This window comes from Pleuronectes platessa, chromosome 16 (genome assembly GCF_947347685.1).
Source record: "Pleuronectes platessa chromosome 16, fPlePla1.1, whole genome shotgun sequence".
NCBI lineage: Eukaryota > Metazoa > Chordata > Actinopteri > Pleuronectiformes > Pleuronectidae > Pleuronectes > Pleuronectes platessa.
In genome coordinates, this window is record NC_070641.1 from 15,001,369 (window position 1) to 15,021,563 (window position 20,195).

At 42.5% G+C, this 20,195-nt stretch overlaps 1 protein-coding gene across 1 annotated transcript; it reads right to left on the minus strand.

Annotated features, from left to right (window-relative positions):
* Window positions 1-15,950: 15,950 nt before the first annotated feature.
* LOC128458815 (suppressor of cytokine signaling 3) lies at window positions 15,951-18,506 on the minus strand. Its single transcript, XM_053443809.1, has 2 exons — window positions 18,316-18,506; window positions 15,951-17,791 (listed from the first exon to the last, which is right to left on the minus strand). Exon 2 carries the CDS (start codon window positions 17,643-17,645, stop codon window positions 17,028-17,030), a length of 618 nt encoding a protein of 205 aa, XP_053299784.1. The 5' UTR covers window positions 17,646-17,791; window positions 18,316-18,506; the 3' UTR covers window positions 15,951-17,027.
* Between the last annotated feature and the right edge of the window lie 1,689 nt (window positions 18,507-20,195).

Below are 20,195 nucleotides of genomic sequence, written 5' to 3' on the forward strand. Positions count from 1 at the left end.
TTTTAACTATATTTTTATGACAAATACATCGTTGTGACTGTTAGACCGCTTCACTTTTATCTTTATGTACAGAACCATTTTATTTTAAATAAGGTATTGAGCCGCACATAGAGGCTTGAGTCCTCCTGCAGCAGACGTGGGTTTGTTTTTCGCTTCCCCATTCAATTTCCCCATGTCGCTGGATTATAAAGTAAATTAAAGGTTGTGTTTCCATGAGGCTGATGAGTGTGTTCTCACTGTGTTTATCGTTTCAGTCAGTAGGTAAAGGAATTTACACAAAATCTAAAATCACTCAGACTCTCTTTGAGGGGGCTACTTACCACATACGCACTGTACCTCAGGATACCACCACAGAGAAATGTGAAGTGTTGTAAATCTCAGGGGAACTGAGAGTACACTCATATCCACATTGCCACCAACGAAGCAGTGGAACCATTCAATCTGACTAGGTGCTTACTTTTGAACCTTAAACTGAAACAACGCAACACTTGTGGTTAAAGTCTCACAAGGGTTTAGAGGAAACCAATCGTCTGGCAGGAGGGGGGGCCTCCGGTGTTATCACACAGGGGTCCCGACAGTGTCACTTCCTATCACTGCTGTGGGAGAGAGGAGGGGGAGGCTAATCTCGACCTGATGTCACGCAGAGAAAGAGAGAAACACGATTGTTCTTTATCAGAAATAAAGTTGTATTTATAAAGCACCTTTCACACATGGGGGTATATTCAAGGACATTTACATAAAACAAAACACAGACGTGATATTAGAAGAAAACAAATCTGAAACCAAAGTTCAAGACCATTTCTGAACAAATTAAGATATTAAAGGGAGTTGAATAAAAGAGATAAAGGATTAGAAGAGGCAAGAGAAATAAAAAGGATAAATCTGTATCAAAAGTTGAAAGGGGAAATTAAAAGTAACAAAATAGGAAGAACTGTATAGAATAGTATAATTAAAAAAAAGAATGATGTACAGTGATGGTGTGACTTTTTTAAATGTAAAGTTGATTTCTTTTAGAAGTGGGTTAAAGCGGCTGGTGGAGCTTTGACACACAGATTCCTGATAGATGAGTAAAATAGTGGTTGAAGCTCCATGTCCTCGCTCTTGATTCATCTCCTCGTTCCCTTGGGGCAACTTGTCGTGAAAATGTTGCTTTTTATTAGTTTCACGGTTTACTCATGCATGGTTTACAGTCAGTAACTCAGGCTGACTGCATCGCATGTCTATCTGTTATGGGAAGTGCAGACCAGGCCTGACTAACTGACGTGAGTAGTTTGGCTTGCAAGGCCGGATTTATATGCCGCACTTCCAATCACAAATGTGTCAATATCCTGTTTGAGTTATTAATAAAACTGACACGAGAAGACGTGGGACCTGCTTGTGCTGGGGCCTGATGTTCCCACATGTGGATTCGAGAGTGTGAACGATATTTACAGAAAAGAGAGAAGAGAGAGAGACAAAGAAAAGGAGGATGAGGTAAGGAGGAGTGTGATGGTTTTGCATGAAATGAATCCGCATTTGCTCAAGACACACAGGCCGTGAGCAGCATCTGAAGGGTTTCCTGATACGCCACAGGATGAGTCACACTTCTCAGAGGCCACAATCACTTCCTTGAATCGTTACTAATAGCAGAGCAACTCCCCTCCCCTCCCTCTTTCTCCTCCCATTCTGCTATATACGGACGGCATTTTCTCATTCATGCAAAGTGTGTCAGACCAGCTGGGGCAGCGGCTGAAGGCTCCACTGCTTTTTATTCTTAATCTAATAAATGGTGTTTTCTTGTATCACATTTTCTTTCTGATTACTACCTCCGCTGAAGAGTTTTTTTTTCCATCCTGTGTTTGTTTGTCGGCCATTTAGCAGGGGTATACAAACCATAAACTGGATGGAACGCCAATTGGGGGAAGGATGTGGCACGGCTCAAAGGAGAATTCATTCAAATTTGGTGTGGATCCGTATCAGAATTTTTTTCCTTTCTTTAACGTCGCATGATAGGTCATTTTCCAGTATTGTCGTTCATTTCAGCCATGTTTAAGGAATTCACAACTTCCAATCAGAATGGAAGTGATGGTGGGCAGGCTCGTTGTAACACAACTGTCTATTTCCAGATAATTTCAACTCCCTCTGTATGCGGTTTGAGAGAAGTTGCACAGCAGACCTCACGACCGCACACGTGAACTCTGATAATGAACTTCACATTAAGGGAACAAATACACACACTGTTCTTACTGTTTCACATTGAGTCATTCACCACAGGTTACCGGACGTTCTTTTCCTCTTTTTGTTAAGATGGCACCTATGCCTCAATCATTATTTCACACTAATCAGAGCTATTTCCACACTTCCTCTGGCTTGTAAATTGAGCAAGGGCATTTCTAGTTAGAAGCCTTTTGCAAACATAGACTGTACTTTGTATAGCATCGCGGTGCCAGGATATACAGTCAGTGTTGCGTGTAGCAATGTATTTTTTTTCCTGTTTTGACCAATGTTGCAATTGTGACATTAGTTCCAGTATAGTCTGTAGTTCCACTTCCTACAAGGCCATGGTTTGCGGTCAACAACGATGTTGAAGTTTTGAGACAACTCATAGCGTTTCTGTTACTGTACCTGGAGAACTAACTGTGAAGTCACATTTGGGTAGAACGATGAACCAACATGATAACATTTTAATTTTTCGACATTTTATATCTAGACAGGATGTGTGAGTGTGAGTGAGCATGAGTGTGTGCGCCGATGATGGGAAGCGTGATCCTTCCCAGTTTACAGTCACCGTGTGTGCTCAGTGACTCAACCTGCTGGAACAGACGCTCATAATCACCTTTGTTCATTCAAAGGGTTTTCTGAGAGATCTCGCTGCTTCAGACTTTTCCTCTGACTGTGATCAATAATCACCAGCCAATTATAATAACCAGGGGACTGGATGATTGTGTCCTCGAGGAGCTATGTAATGAGTTTGCCTCACACTCGAGCTATGGTGGAGATTCTTTGTGTAGCAGAATCCATGTTTCTGTGGTAAAGCGGATTAGTGGGACTATGTTAAACAACCACCAGAACAAAAAAGACACAGGGAAACTTTTAAGATGGTTTTGTGAACTATAAAGGGATGTTGCAAATGGAGAAAATGATCCCCGCACAAAAAAGAAAAGACCAACGAGAGACAACGTATTAAATCCTCCTCCTTCTCTAAATCTCTGTGTATTAAACACATGAGTCAGAGCAGTGAAGAGGAGCCTGCCCGCATGTACCCTGTCCTCAGCTGACCCCTGAGCTCATTTTTCTAAATTCCATAATGCTTACCATCACAGGCGAAGAAGTGGGATCCAGTAAAGGTTAAATATTCAACACATTTTGCTGAGGCTCCAATGCGCAACTTTATATTTTCTCTCAGTTTGTTACCAAGCAACGTTTTGGACCGTCCTCGTGCAGGGCACAGTTGTTTCCAATCCTGTGAGTCAGTCCAGGTCAACTGCAGTTATTATTGTTTTCCAAGAGGAATCATGGGTTCACATCTCAACCGTCCCTGTCTTTCATTAACATGAACATCAAGCCACTTTCAATGCATTCACAAACACCAAACATTGTTCCATCTTTTTGCTTTTCAGTACGATTGATTCAGAGGTATCTTGGTGGGTGCTCGCTCATGCAGCTCAAGTGAAACGTCGGGCAGCACAGTCATGCAGCAAATATCTCATTCTCCCTCGGCTCTCAGCAGCGAATGCTCGTGTTGGACGCACGTCTGGACAATTCACAAGCCTCTGGAGAAAAACAAAGCTAACTAGAATGGCACTCAATGGAACACGCACCTCAGCGGAGGCCCAACAGTCCCCTTGAGTTCAATCAAGCCAACAATACAATGTGGATCACGAAATCAGGTTGCAGAAGAATATTACGTTTTGTAAATTTCCTGGGAAATACGTGGAAATGTCATAAAGAGTCTCACAATGTTACAGAAATGGAAAAAGAACATTCCTGGATATAAACCAAAATCAAATATGGTTAATCCACTGAGGGTCTCGGAGGGGAGCTGGAGCCAATCCCAGCTGACTGGAACAGGTCAGGAGTGCATCGCAGGGCTGACTACAGCTGCTTTCAGACATGCACTGGGCTCCGCAGATCCTCCATATTTTCGCCGGAGGAGGTGCATGTGTGAACGCAAATGTCCGAGTGGGAGGATCCACAGTTTCCAAGAACTTTATCCACCTGACCTGCCTGTAGAAATCCAGGAGAAGTTGATGTGTGTTCAAGAGTGAGGGGTTGATGACGCTTTTTACCAAGAGTTGTTGGTGATGAGAGCTGACGGCAGTGTCGGGGCGCTGTAAACGTGATCACCTGATCTACGCAGCTAATACGTCGCTTCCTGCCTCAGCCTGCTGCACCCGGCTGCTCCACCTCTCACCTGAATAACACAGAGGATTTGTTGCTGTTGTGAACGCTGTGTTGAGCATGTGCGTAAGGCAGTCTCTGGGTACTCTGTGGCCAATTCTCTGGATTTTACCCAGAGGTCATGTCTGCTATACACTCACATTTGTACTCTTCAATTAACTTGCATGTATTTGGGCTCTGGGAGGAAGGCAGAGAAACAGGGAGAACCTACGAACTCCACACAGAAAGGCCCTGGTCTGAAGCCCCTCCTCTAGCAACCAACCAGCCAACAAGGTTGTTGGTCCATGCGACTGTATTTTTTTGTTTATCACACAATGAGAGCTGCAGTTCCCAGATGTAATGTTCTATTATGCTGTTGTTCTAAATGTGGCTCTGTTGTTACTGAAGAGACAGCCTCTGGCATCACAGCACCATTTCACTGGCCCTGCTCTGACATCTGGCGAGGCCCATCCCAGAGCTTTGCTTCTTATGTTTGTGCCACACTGAGCAAAATTAAATTAGCTTTGAAGGTTATGAGGGTGGTGTTGTTTTTTTCGCAGCATTGGTGATCTTGTCGTGCTGCCGCCTCATGTCCTTGCTAGTGCTCATTGGTGTCGAAAAATCTTGGTGACGTCCAACGCATCCGACATGAGCGTTTAAAGCAGCTCTCATCAAGCATCTCTCTTGACTTAATTAGAAAATGGACCTCATGACTTGGAACTCATCACTGGAGCTCATTAATCAAGAGTTTTCATGATTATTCAATTCTACTAACAGTGATTATATACATGCACAGGACGCTGTGTTGTTTTTTAATTCATGCTAACCAGATAAAAACTGATATAACTGATATTAAGCCATTTCTTTTCTATTTTTTCTAACGCACAAATGAAGACGACACTCTCTTTTACAGACACACAAAGCCGTGTCCCCATGAAATACATTTACTTACATCCATTTCCTGGGGACTTGCCTTTTTGACCTTAACCTTAACCTAAACTTAAAACTAAACCAAACCTAGAGTTACATTAAAACATTTCTTCACCTAAAAATATAATTACATTATGGGGATTTGTTTAGTTTGTCCCCATAAAGAAGACAACTCCCATAATGTGACTGTAAACAGATGTAGGTCCCCACAACATGAGCAATACACACATAGACACACACACACTGAGCCATGGGTTTTGGAGAAAAAAAATTGGGTGTTTTAGAGGGAAAATCCAAACATTCATAAAGTTAAAATTATGTTTAAAACATTTTCAACGTTTCATGCCAATGGAAAGCAGCAGTATCTACGTCCAGTAGGGATTCCCCGAGCTTTGTTTCCTCTCCAGGCCAGTGAGCTCATAATGGTGGGCTTTATCATCATGGCTCTGGCATTTGAGGTTTAGGTTTGTTTTGTTGTGAGAGCTTGCATGCAGCAGGACCTGCTCTGGAGTCAGTGTGTGGGCTGTGTGGGGCCCGCAGGGACACAAAGAGCAGTGTACAGTATCAGATTGTTCCCTGCTCACTCTGTTGTGTGTTGAGCTGTTCCCGGAACGTTCTGTGTTCCGTGCATTTCCCTGAAGTGTAAGAGATGTGTGTCTCAAGCGGACTGCTTGGTTACCTGTCATGTCCTGACAGGAACTTTGTTCTGAAAATGTTGCAGCCAGGCCACGCCCTCTGCTGTGAAAACACAGGGTTTTTACAGAGAATTACAAGAAGTTCTGAGTAAAAATAGTTCACAGTATGGTTCTGCAGAAAGCCAGATCTGTCTCAGTTTGTACATGTGTTCTATGGAAATCCTTGGTTACATACATTTTTGAAATGTCACATGGGAAGTTATTCTCATCATGTTCCCTCAACTTTCAATACCCTCACACCACAGAAATTTGTGGTAGAAAGTAACAAGGTACAATTACTTTGCAGCTTTGCAAGACTTTATGAGATTAATTCTATTTAACTTTGAATTTGCTATTTTTAACTTCAGTCTGGTTAACAAATAATGTATTACCAAAGATTAAATTTGCTGGCTATGTACAAACCACCATCAAAGTTTGTCCAACCTTCAGCTGCCCTATTAAACGTTCATGTTTATGGATACATTCAAATTTGTCTTTTTTGTACATGTCCCCCTATCATCCAGTAAGTGGTTTCCCTGTTTGCTGACGCACCATCCCGGCAAGCCGCACTCAAGGTCATTCGGGGTCATTTCTGGTCACCTGATGACCCCTGTTACAGGAAAGGCCACCTGACTAAACTCGTGTTCCCGCTTTTTGTTCTCTTATCATAACCTTGTTGCCTAAAGTGCGCACTTATACACACACAGTGTAAATACTACATAAAAGCAATGTATTTTGCACACAGACACAAACAAACATGCACACAAACACATACACACACAAGGTTGTCATAGTATACTCAGTGAGTGGCTTGATGTATTGAATGGCTGTCACGCTATCAGGGAGTTTCCAGTTGATCTCCTGACTCTGTCTACACAAAAATGTGGCTTTAGGTCTATTTTTCTCTCAAGTATCTGAATTCTAGAGTTTGTTCCTGTTTCACGCTCGATGCTGGACATTCAGAAGCTTTGCTTGGAGCCAAACTGATGGAAGAGCAGCAACAACACGCAACAACATGTGTTTACATAGATGCCTGTAGCCAATCCAGTTTCTCCAGCGCAAAAACATGGGTTACTCTTGAATGCCTACAGTGGATGTGTTGGTGAAAACATTTTAGTTGGAATCCAGCAGTCTGATTCAACACTGGCTGGGGTATTATGTTGTATTTTAAGTGCCCGAAACTGTCTTCTTTGGAAATGTGTTTTCAGAGGAGGAGAGACAGCTCAACAAGGTGGTGCATGCTGGAATCACTAGGCGTGAAGGAAATCACCGCCGCCAGACTACACAGGAAAAGCCTAAACATTTTAAAGAACACGCCTCACCCAGCTAACAGCCTTTTTAATGTCCTCCCTTCTCGTAATAGACTAGAACAACCAGATTCCACAAGCCGTCAGCTCCTCGGTGCTATTTAAGAAAGGGAAGTAAAGCAAATGTATTTTTTTATCATGCACTTATCCACTTTTACTAGTGGGACGCTGCTGATTATCCCTGCCGATTATCTTCTTATGTATGCATTTAATACGCTAAGTGTATTTTAATGATTTATTTACTTTAACATCTGTGTATTTTCTTTTTGTCAACGTTAGTGTGAGATCGCCGAGACGACTTCCAATCTACTTTGTTTACATGACAATGAAGTGATGAATCTTGAATTCTGAATCAGGAATCTACATTTAAAACTGTGCATTGTATGTCTCAGTGTCAGTGTCACAATCAGGAAGTTCCCTTTGTGCACGAAAAACAATAAATTACTTTGGCAGTGTGTTGATATTTATTTTTTTAACTTTAAATGACACTTTCACCGCAAACTGTGAGAATCCTCCTCACAATTGGCACTTGCAGAGGAAATGTGTGTAAAGAAACACTGACGTAATGGCAACTTGCGCGTGAGGTGACATCCTCACATGGCATTTAATTAAACACCGAGTTAAAGTATTTTCACACATGACTCACAGCTGCTGCTTTAAAGTGAGTGTCTCCTGAAGATGCCAAACACAGAGATGGTGCTAACTAAGTCCCATATGGCAGAGCAGGAATACACAGGTGTTCAGTGCAACCACCAGATAAAATAAAGTGTTGGTTTGACAACCTGTAAGGCGTCTGCAGATTTGCAGATCAGAGTTGAAAAAATGTCCTATGAACAACTGTAAATGAAGAATTCTTCACTGCAGGTTCATCAGAAGCCCTTTGAACCTAACAATACAGGTCACTCATGTGTTTTCAATCGTTTCGGGGAACAACAGAGCTCTGTGGCATCGGGGCCGATCTTCGGTTACACAGACGATACTTGTTAGTGGTTTAAGTCCCTGGTTGGTTATGGTCCGTGAATGAAATATGAGGCCTTGAAAGGAAAAATACATGGTATCACCACACTGACCAACACTAATGTGTGAAATGACCTAGTTCATGAGATGTTGACAGTCACACTCTTGTTTTTGTCATGTAATGTGTCCTTCGTTTGCCTTGTAATGTAATGATAATGTGACGTGTGTCTGGATATCAGAACGGATGCACACAGCTGTCTCAACACACTCAACTGCGCAAGCAACCTACACAGGCTCAACCCGGCTTTTTTTTTAAGCTCATCTGCTCAAGTATTTCGTGCTAAGCATCTATTATAAGTCAAATTCAGAGGAAATTTCCGAGGAACTACAGGTCATGCCCGCAAGTCATAACTGTGCATCTGACAGCTGTTACTCACTGTTTGGCCACAACCACACAGATAGCAGAAGGAGTGCCAAATTCTCCTTTACGGTTGCGTATAGGTTACTCAGTGTTTGAAAAGAGTTGTTAGCTTAAGATAACAGAACGATTCTCAACGTGTTTGGCCACTAAATTAAGGAATGGCTAAATATGAGATTCCTGGGTTATTCTTGGAATCCTCCTGGGGATATTATCAGGCAAAACTGTACAGTTTCAAATGAAAAAGAAGTTCCTGTATTTTGTATGTTTTTATTTGGCACTGAGTGGGCTGATGTGATTCAGCGTTGTGACTCTCAAAATAACTAGTATAATCAGTTTGTTTCAGTTTGGTTTATTTCCTTCCACAGCTGTCTGCTATACGTCGTATGTAATGTCTCTCCACTCCATGAACTTTCCTTGACCTTGTTTTGCATTCACCCTTCTCGACCTTGTCAGAAACAAAGATGCTGAGGAGAGCAACAGAACTGGCGTTGATCCAGTGCTGACTGCGTTAACGGAAAAATGTTCGTTCAAAGTGTTTCCTCTTTCTGACGACAGTTGTGTGACTAGAATATCATGACAATCCGAAGGAGTGAACTCCCCTTGCTCAGAGTTGTGCGTCACATTGTGATGTTGAGAACTCTGTCCTCATCCGCTGAACAAAGACTCTGATAGATTCATGATTACATTTCTTGATTATGTCCTCACATATATTCTTTTATTTCTGTTTTGTTATATTCTCTGTTGTATTTCCTGCTTCAATAAATACACAAAAGACGATCCGAGATTCTTGTTTAATTTCTCTCACAGGGAATTTCCACCACACGAAGCATCGGCTTATCATACTCTTCATAGCCAGAATAATTCAACTGGTAACCCTGTTAGGCCCTTGAAATGAATTCCAACAGAAATAAACAAAATGTCCATCTTTTTTTTTAGGAGTGATGTTATTGTAAAAGTAATGTCCTCAAAGCCGAATCCCATCTGTGGTTTCAGCGAGCAGCATGCAGCCCTGGATCATTTACGGCATACTGCAGATTAAATAAAGTATACACATACAAATACTGCATTGTTTGGTTCCCATGGTGATGAGAAGCTGCTCCCCACAACGACAGGGAAGAGCACCAACGTAAGCATGCAGCCGCATTACCAAATTGCGTCACCAACCAGGCCAAGTGTCATGATGTGACAAAGACACACCCTGTTCCAATAAAAGACTTTCTATTGACTGCAATACACACAGGGACACCGTGTTGTTAAATAACAGTCAAATAAAAGCTGGAGACTCACATGGTACTATGTGGATTATTTATAGAACAAATTGTTCAAACTTCTTTCGTCTGCAGACACTGATGACAGCACAGCATGTCACGGGTTTTCAAATACGTTCATGATTTAGAAGGAAATGATGGAGCTTTTACTTTAGGGCTCGAATATATTTGTACAACACATGCAAGAGCAAAGAGCAAAGTAAACATGCATCTAGGACTGTCTGCAGAGCGGCTTATTAGTTATATGTTGATCGTCCAAAGTGTTTCCCACTGTGAGAAGAGGATCAGGAAGTGAGTCAGGGTACCACCTGAGTACCCCTGCATGGCAACAAGCTTGATAAACATGTTGCCACATTTTCTCCATCGCACACGCATCTGTTTAGTGCTGTTTGATCGCCGATTACAGTTTGCATGCGGCCCGTAATTCACCATATGCTAAGCGGCCCCTGATTTCCCGTATTGTAGCTCAGAAATGTTTACACAATGTAGTAACGTGTCTTGTGCACGAACCAGCATCTAGAAATACGACATGTCACCCCGGGCCAGGCCACAACAGCTTCTAACTTCTGCAGCTGTGACTCAGAGGGTGTTTCCCGGCTGTGCGGGTGGACTGTTAGGGATTTCTCTTCAGCTGACAGTGTTTACATTCACTACCTGCTTTGCAGATGCAGTCACCCATCACTTCCTGGAAATGCAGAGAAGAAATGTGATCAGTGATTTACCTGAAGCATCAGTTTTTCTGGAACTGAGTGATTTATCACATGAAAGCAAAACTGGACCAGTCAGAAACGTTTATAGCTCAATCTGCTCTGCAGCTAATTCTGGTTCTCGTGGACCAGTATGAGTAATGGTTTCAACTGTAGTAATTGTGTTGAATCTGACTTCTCACCTGCAGGCTAATGCTAGCTCAGGGTGTGGAGGCGCTCTGTGACACGGCCTCGCTGTGGTTGGCGTGTGAGTTAAAGTAAAACAGAGATCCCATCCAAGGTGATGTAAACATTTCAGAGTGGCATGTTGGTACTTGTATGTCTGGTTTCCAATTAAACCCTGTAGGCAGGTTTTCACATTAGAACAGGCGCTGTAGGAGTAACACAACATCTAGAATGTCAGTAAAGCACATACCTGCCGCCAAGAGCCAACAGTCCCCTTCAATACAACATAGCTGCTTTAGATTTCACACACTCGTAAGAAACAGCTCCCTAAATGTAAAATTAATAAAAAAGCCTGATCTCACGCAGTTAAAGAAAGTGGGGAAACATATCCTGAATCCCCGCCTGTTCCTCCCTGACCCAGACCACATCCTTCCATCAAGTTTTGTGGAAATCTGTTCAGCTGGTTTTCCACAATCTTGCATCAAAAAAACAAACAGATAACAAAACAAACTGACCAACACGCAAAACGGACAGGGATGAAAAGATAACCTTGTTTCCAACTGTCTGAGATCTATTATTAAAAATACATGTTTACTATTCAGGTTGTAATTTGCGGTGGTGTTTGGCCACATACTAAGACGAGTGGAGAAGATTATTAAAAAGTAATTTGAACATAATGTGGAACAACAGCAACCCTGTGAGCACAGCAATAAAAACACCACTTGGGACCTGTTCACAAAAACCCATCATTATTAGCTGTAAAATGGAGAACATGTGGATTTTATTAGAATGTAAAGGTGTGCATTATAACACCTATATGACAGAAAGGGGATATGAAGGGGATCGTAAAGATGCTATAATCCTATTGATATGAAGTAACATGGAAAAGTGTGTCAAATGCAGGAAACACAAAGATATCTGGGAACTCAGACTAAAATAGCTGAGGTCTTTTAGAGAGGTGCCAGCTGTGCTTATGTTCATTGTCGTCAGTGGTCGTGACTTAAAATCAAACTCTAATTTTGCATTTTTCCCTCTCATCCTTGATTTAGCTGGTTTCCTGCTTTGTCCTCAAAGCAGAGCCGGGACCTAGAAGTCTGCACAGACCTGCTGAAGTGGCAGAGCAGTCAGTTTGGATGAACACAGTGAAGATGGCCATGCAGATTTATATTATTACAGCCTGAGGTTGAGCCCAGCACAGGGGAGTGGAGTGCTTACAGTAAATCTGAAGGCCTGGAAGAGGAGGAGGAGGAACAGGAGGAGCGTGCCCGGAGAAGAGTCTTGGTGGGTGGGACTTGCGGCCTGTGGTGACTCAAGGCTTCTCCCTGGTTGGCTCTGGTACCTGGCATCTGGACCTTATTACTCACAATAGCTCCATGGCAACCAGCAGTTGTGGAATTGTAAACACACTGAGATACTGGAAAGATTAGTGGGAATTGGGCTCTTGACGTCTCTCCATATGCTCGGAGCGCACCAATGAGGCTCTGAGCTTTTACTGGGTGCACACGCGCTGAAGTCAAAGGGAGAAAAATGAGGAAAAATCAGCAATAACAGACCTTCGCCTCTGCACAGGATTGTAACGCTATACGCAGCTCTCTATCTCAGAGTTAGTTCTACCAAAGTCAAAAGTGAGTGCATAATAAATGCTTTAAATTCTTAATTCTTAAAGAACTTTAAGTTTTTGTAAAACAACATAAAACATTAATCTTGCTTGTGAACAAAATATCAGTCCCAGAGAAGATACTCTGAAAAATGAATGATCCTGCTCTCTCTATACGACAACAACTTTATTTTGTCGACTTGCAGTAAATTGTTCAGCTTCTTTAACCCCTCCGATTGTTGTCGCAGAGATGGTTCTATGTCATCGTTTGAAGAATCACCCGAGAACAACATACATCATTCAACATATTCCCTGAATTCCAGAAAGGATAGTTCCAGACATTTTGGCATCGACCAGTTCCGCTAAGTATGATAAAGTATAAAGAAAACTAAACTATAAAGTGCACCCCTGTTCATTTGCTGGTTTGGTATGTTTGTTTGTTTGCCTGTTTGTAAGCATGATGACTCAAAATCAACAGAACGGATTTACATGAAACTAGGTGGAACGATGACGAAAGGGCTCGGAGAAGAATCCATTACATCTGCGTCAGGGGGCAGATCCAGGATTTCTCTCTCTCTCTCTCTCTCTCTCTCTCTCTCTCTCTCTCTCTTCAAGACTGTGAGATCTTTTTCAACATTTTCACAGTTTTCTCAGAGAATTATTCAAGGATCTTGAAACATCATCATGAGGGATTGAAAAAATGTACAATGCAAATATGGCTATGAGGCTTTGACATTTACATTTTGTAAAGACACCTACATGGCATATTAGTCATAATCAACAATAATGCTACACACAAAAGTGCACTGCTGGGCTTGTTTTCATCAATCCATCCATTATCAACGCTGCTATTACATTGAGATCAAATGGCATTTTTTTGTTAAACATTAAAAGCCTTGAATAAGTGTCCTTAGATGTGATGTAAACGTTATCCTTCCCGCTTCATCATTGTGTGTTTTGTCTCGACAGTTTAATAAAAGCCAGGGAGGATTCTTGAAGATCTTCCTGAGAATATCCTGTTGTGGAAGCCCTGATGGTTTCAGATCAGATCAGACAGAGTGGGCGGGGAGGCCATGAGAATACCAGAGAATTTCTCCTGAGCAAAACACTGAGCTTGTTTAATAGACATCCGCTGGCGGTCGGATTGGTTTCAGATGGTTGTGAGGCCTTGGAGGTGTTTTAGTATTTAAAGCCTTTGAAAGGTTCCTCAGACTCCTCATTAAATACCTGATAAACAAACATAAAGCGCAGGCAGATGTTCCAAAAGGCTCAGTTTTATGTCAGCAAAATTTACACTACACATAAACCCTCAATTGATCACCATATAATAAACTATGCAGAGTTGTATACGCATCTATCTGCTGCACTGTAGCTCAGGCTTACTAGGAAACAAGGAGGATGGGAGGATTTTTTAATGCAAAGCAAATTTGCAGTGGCCACGGACTTATTTGGTATTATCACACACAAAGGGAGTATTTAAAACTCCCCAGTCTTATCCTGCACTCACCTCCTTAAAACGAATTCAGCCAGGAAAGTGATTCTTCATCTGAACCACCACTTCTGAGTAAATTTGAAAAAACTGGAATGTTTTATGTTTTACTCAGGAACAAAACGACCCCGGGCTCTATCTGAGATATAATTCACATTCACGAAGAGGCGTCTGAATGTGTCTTTTAATAGGACGGGTATTTCATATGAGCACATTCCAAGAAAAAGTGGACATGGTTCTGAAGCACTCAGAGTGCAAATCACCTCGGAGACCCTTTATCTCATTGAACCCTCCGCACTGAGAGGAAACAGTAAAGTGCTGCTGAAGCAGGTAGCGCCGGAGCGCCTTCCCGTAACCACGTTGGCTATGGAGGTTATTGCGGATTCCTGTTCATCCATCATTTTAGCAGTTTACAGTAAATGTGCATGTATTCCTGGTGTCTCTTAATGATACTGTATGTGTGTAGTGGACATGATGGATCCATGTTATCACAGGCCTGACCATAAAGAAGCTACAGAACATCCGGGAAAGTAATTGATTGATTATTACAATCAATAGATAAAAAATAGTTTAACCCTTCTACAATACAATAAATGATACAGTAAAAAAATAATACAATCCATCTTTATCAATCTTGAAGGCAATTCAGTTCAGGGCAAATACAAGAAGACAAAATCCAGCTGACATTGGGCGAGACACGATGCAGCCTGGACATAGCCGTCGATATATCACATGTTCAACATACAGAGAAAGATAACCATTCAGTCTCAGCTTCACACTTACGGACATTTTTGAGTGTCCAGTTAACTTAATCTTAATCTGGAGAAAACCCACACAAACACGGGGAGAACCTGTACAGTCCACACAGAAAGGCCGTGGCCAAACTGGGATTCAAACTGGAAACCTCTCCATTTTCTGTCTTTTCCTCTGACCTCATTAATATCACCCAACACAGAACTGACCACAGATCATTGCTAGTACTAAAACATCATCATAGGGTTAAATAAATGAATTCTTGCCATAAAGTTGGACAAAGTAAAAAACGTTTCTCTCCCCTACACACACACTGACAGAAACCAGGCCACCTTTTCAGAGGAGAGACAGCCATGGAGTACAGGATGGGTTGTTCTAAGAATAATAATAATAATAATAATCTTAACAAGGATGTTGATGCTAATGTGTTTCCCATATCAGATGCTTGGAGTTGACATGCTTCCTGATTGGAGGCTTTGTTAGCTTGCACTTTTTTTTTTTAAGAAAGCTCAAATAAAAATGATGTCAGTCTGTTAACCTGCAAGTAAAAAAAAGACAAACACGTAGTTTTTAAACCCAAGAACAAGTTGATCCAAACAGTCCTCAGCGCTCTGCTTGATTACTGGACATGCTGCATTCATGTGCGCCGGGAAATTACAACCTGTCTCTGAATTGCCCTGTGCTGAGGTGCAGGTGCATTTAGTGTGTATTCATGTGCAAGTTGGGGAACATTTCTGAGAACACGTGTGCTCCTAAAAAGTCACTCATGTTACAGGCAGACAGCTGCATCACTATGAATGCGCATGTGAGAGCATGTTAGGTCACGTTAACACCCACAGAGAAACGCTGTGTGTCACACCAGAACAAAGGAGTCACCTTATGCCAGGCAGTTACCTCACAGTTCTGCTGTATTTTGTCTGAAGCGGCAGCGCCAGCTCTCTGTAAGCGGAGGATGTTATCTTTGAACATCTGTTTAAAGTTGAAACTAGGCAGGTGGAGTTTAACAGCAAGCTTATCTCATAGAAGGGAAACGTCAAAGTGAGGATACACTGAAAGCTGCTTGTGTTCAGTGCAGCGTCATGTTGAGCGGCACTTTCCCATGTGGGTTCAAGGAAGCAACTGGTGCTCATTTACGTTTCCGAGGAAATCATTAAAAAAAAAAAACAGTGAACTTGTAGTCTGACCTCAGCAGCAAGTTGAGCCAAATAGGATGCATGCAAATAATGTATTTCAGTGTCAGTGATGTAAAATCTCAAAAGAAAAAAGAAACACCTAAATGGAGTCAAAGTTTGTCACAAAGAAAAATCAGACAACGAGATCTCATTTCATAGAAAAATAGTGCTCTTTATTATAAATTAACAAACGGTTCTCACAAATATAAATAAGTGCAAAATCGTATCAGTCTGCTCACTTCGTCAAAACTTGTCTTCAAGCATCCACAGCCAGTGGTTTCGGCCGGCAAGGGTTTATCTTTACAAAAGACAGCACAATAAACAGATTCACCGCTTTACCTTCACTCATGTAAACATTGTTTTAAGGATGAGATACGCTTTAGACTCTTCTCCTTATTCGGAAAAGTAAGACGCCACATTTCATACATTCATTCATAATGTGACAATCCTGTCTGTGCCAGAGGTACTGACTCATATTTTTGGTATGCGTTTCCTCACTACTGGTTTTCACACAAACTTCTGATTTTGGTTATAATAGCTCAGCAGTGGTACTCCTCTCTCAGGTTAAATTCAGTCGTGTTCCGACAAACTGTTGTCAAGTTCAGGCAAATCTGGCATAAACCTTCCCTCTAAAAACAGATTATCAAAAATATATCTTCTTTCCACATTTGATGGTCTCATAAAACGTCTTTTGAGATAAAAAAAAAAAGTCTGATCGTAAAATCAGATCCAGCTTTTATGGATGGATGGTTTTCTGAGGCGTATGTGCGTGAGCTCGACAGCCTCACAGCACAATGGTTAGCAGCAGCAGCAGCAGCAGCAGCAGCAGGACACGGAACCTGTGTGTCATCAAACTGGAGACGGCTGACTGTGATCCTCACTTCAGTTTTCAGTAAGTTGAACGTCATCAGACGGCAGAGGGGAAGAGGAGGCCGACGGTGTCATCTCTCATTTCAAGAGATTTTTTCTCTGAGGCCTCTTTGTGCCTTAGTCCTCATCAGTCCAGTATTTCTTCCTAAATGTGAACCTGAAGAGATGGATGTCCACAAACACATACAACCTTTCAGTCCAAAACTTCTCCTTCTCACAAGCTCAGTCCCGGGCCCGACTCTCCGGTCTCTGCCTCATCTTTACTCCTCACATGTCGTCAGACGTGGCTGCACTGGAACCATGACGTTTTTCTTTGGGACACTTTTTCTGCTCCTTCAAGAGCATCAGTCCAACACTTCTAGATCGGATCATCGTACGCCTGGAGGAACTCCTTCAGAGAATGAGGAAGTTGGTCTCTTTTAGATGAAATGTCCAAATGTCCGTTGACCGTTTTCCTGCACAGGTGCTGCAAGGTGGACAAGCTGCAGGAGAGAGGTCTGATGAGCTCCAGGGGGATCTTCTCCCCTCCAGAGTAAATGAAGGACATATTTCCACTGTGCGTGTTCCCCTTGCTCTGAGGCATGTAGTGATGAATCAGCTTAAGTACGCAGTCAAAGTTGGGAGCTGACTGAATGTTCTTAGGGTCTGTTTGCAGCCGGAAAGAAGCCGAGTCACACTGGATGCGCAGGTTCTTGGTGCCCGATGATGTTTTGACACTGAGCGTGAACAGGTGTCTGTTGTCAGAGCTGTCCCGGATGAGGAAGGCGCCGGTGGCCTCGGCCGCCAACATGGCATTGGCCTCCTTCCCGGTGATGGCGCCCCAGTAGAAGCCGCTCTCCTGGAGCTTGCTGTGCGTGGCGAGGACCATCTGGTGCTGCGCCTTGGAGGCGAACGTCTTGTAACGGTGAGGCTGCCGCATGTTGGAGTCCAAGAGGCTGCTGCTCATCGCGGAGTCAAACTTGCTGTGAGTTACCATGGCGCTGTGCCCGATCTCTAGATCTCCTGGGGAGCACCGGTCGCCACACCGACAAGATGGTGAGGAGGTGGAGTCGAACAGGGGTTCAGAGGGTCGTGTGGGAGGGCATGAGGAGGTCAGCTCTCTGTTTATCTGGAGGAAAACACCTGAGGAGAAGAAATATCACATTAAAATCCAGGTTTTAAGTTTGAACACACTGATAAAGTAACTGATCTGCTAATGTTGAGCTCTACAGTAAATCTCGCTGGGAAACTTTGTTTTTTCCAGATGTGGAACTGGTGCCTTTAAACTTCACGCAGCGCAATGAGGTTCGTCTGCCTCTTGTCTTTTATCATCTAAAGACCAACAACAAAGCGCCAGCTTGTCTGACTCCTCCGCTGGAGAGCTGTCCGCGTGTTTAACTACGTTTCCTCCATTCATTGAACTTCCAGTCGTTTCGCGGAAACTTTCTGTAATCTGCCCTCGGGACTCGGTCAGTTCCAGTAAAAATAGCGTAATTCCCGATTGCGCAATTTTACGCGCAACGACCTCCTCCCTTAAACAAACTCTACCTGACTTTTAGACAAACACTAAACCCATTTTGCTTGCACTTTTTTATTTAAAAACTCCCAGTTTTAACAAAGTAGGTGCTGGTAGAAAAAAAGACCCTAGGAAAAAGAGCGTTTATTACCTTCAGTGTTTCTCCAGAGTGGCTCGTATAATAAATCCAAATGCGCAGGATGGAGAAGACCGTCCACAGTTACTCCTGGATCTGTCAGGAGGTGGAAGTAGTTTAAAAGTTTCTCAGTTCAGATGTGTCTCCTCTGTGTGTGAGCGTGAGAGAGCGAGAGAGCGAGTGTGTGTGTAACATTAAGAGAGCTGCCCTTTTGAGTGCATTGGAGGCTCCTCCTCCTCGGTTTGAGCTCCTCCTCCTTCCAGGAAGGTCTCATAGCAGGAATCCTTTGAATAAAACTGTGTCTTTTTCTCTCTCTCTCTTGGCACGTTGTCAGGAAGCAACGGTTTTATTTATTTTATTCAAAGGATTCCTGCTATGAGAAGAGGACACCCCCCCCCCCATACGCACGCACACACACACACACACACACACACACCACCCCACACCACCCACACCCTCATGTGTTCCTCCAGAATGAAGTTAAGGAGGGATTCCAAGCAATGGTCATTATACATATAGACTTCTCTTTTATTTAATTAAAATTCAGATTTCCACCTTTTTTGTGAATTCTTTTGATCATCTGTTGTTCTTGCTTTTCTTTTCTCGTATTTCTTCCTCTTTCACGTTTTCTCTTCCTGGTTCCAAGTGTGTGAGGTAGTGATTCATCCTCCACAGCCGAGGCGGTTTGTGTAATCGGGTTTCTGAGAAATTCACATTAAACACCGAGTACCGTTTCCCTCCACAGGGGGCGTCAGATTTTGAGGAACTTGCTTATGAGAGCAGCTGGTAACCAAGGGCAGCGGTTTACTGTTTACACGCTTCCCTTCTGGCGTTTCTGAGCATTGAGAGAAGTTCCCCAATATTTGGTAATATCATAAAATCCGAAACTGTGAACACAGACTCTTATTTTCTTGTTTATTTTAATAACATGGCCATTATTAGACTCTAATAAGTTCCCAGTTGTTAAAGGAAAAAAAAGTCAGACAAGAGCACAATTTTTTAACTGTATTTTTTTAAGATACAGTAGTTTGCCTCCAGCATCTATTTATAAAGTCTCTAAACCGATTTAGGTGTTCTAAGAAATCTAATTTAAAGTAGTTGTAAGCAGATGTTTATGTATTTGTTAGGAAATAATAAAACTGCAGGCTGGTGTATAAACAGAATGACAATAGGTTATGGTAAACTACAGCTCATAGTTCCGACGAGGGTAAATTATCCAGATTCATTAGTTATTCTCTGGAAAATGCACACAAAAAAATACCAAAGAAACCTTATGTCACAATGTTAACCCTAGATCTGCCCCCTGATCTGGATCCACACCAACAAAATGTGAGGTATCTTCTCTGACAAATAAAGCATCATTCAACCAAGTACTGTTGAAATCCGTTCTGCTGTGTTTGTGTAATTCTCCCTTATGTCTCAACACAAGAAGTAAGATACTGTACTTTAGTAAACGTTGAAATAGAATGTTGTGTATTGTTTTAATGTCTTATCCAAACAGCTTTGTGGGTTTCATATTTTGGATATAACTTCATTCCTCTTTGCAGTTCCCCCGCCCACAGTGATGACCTTCTACCTTTACTACCTGTGAGACTGTCTTCATCATCTCTTTACCGATCAGTGGCTGTCTACATGCAGTGTGTGTTTCACATCCTCGTCTAATCTTTGGGCAACATGCGTGTGACTGATAGAGTGCTCATATCATCTGCATCAGCTCACTCCCTGCTGACTCAGCAGTGACCAGCTCAAGCCTCAGGTGGTTCATTTGTTGGAGATCAGCTCCAGGCTATGGTGTCATGTCAATAGAGGTCTCAAAGTGCTGCTGCCCGTGGGGTGAACAAACCAAAGAAATGGGACAAAACGAAAAAAAAACAGCTCTTAAATTTCTCCCACAG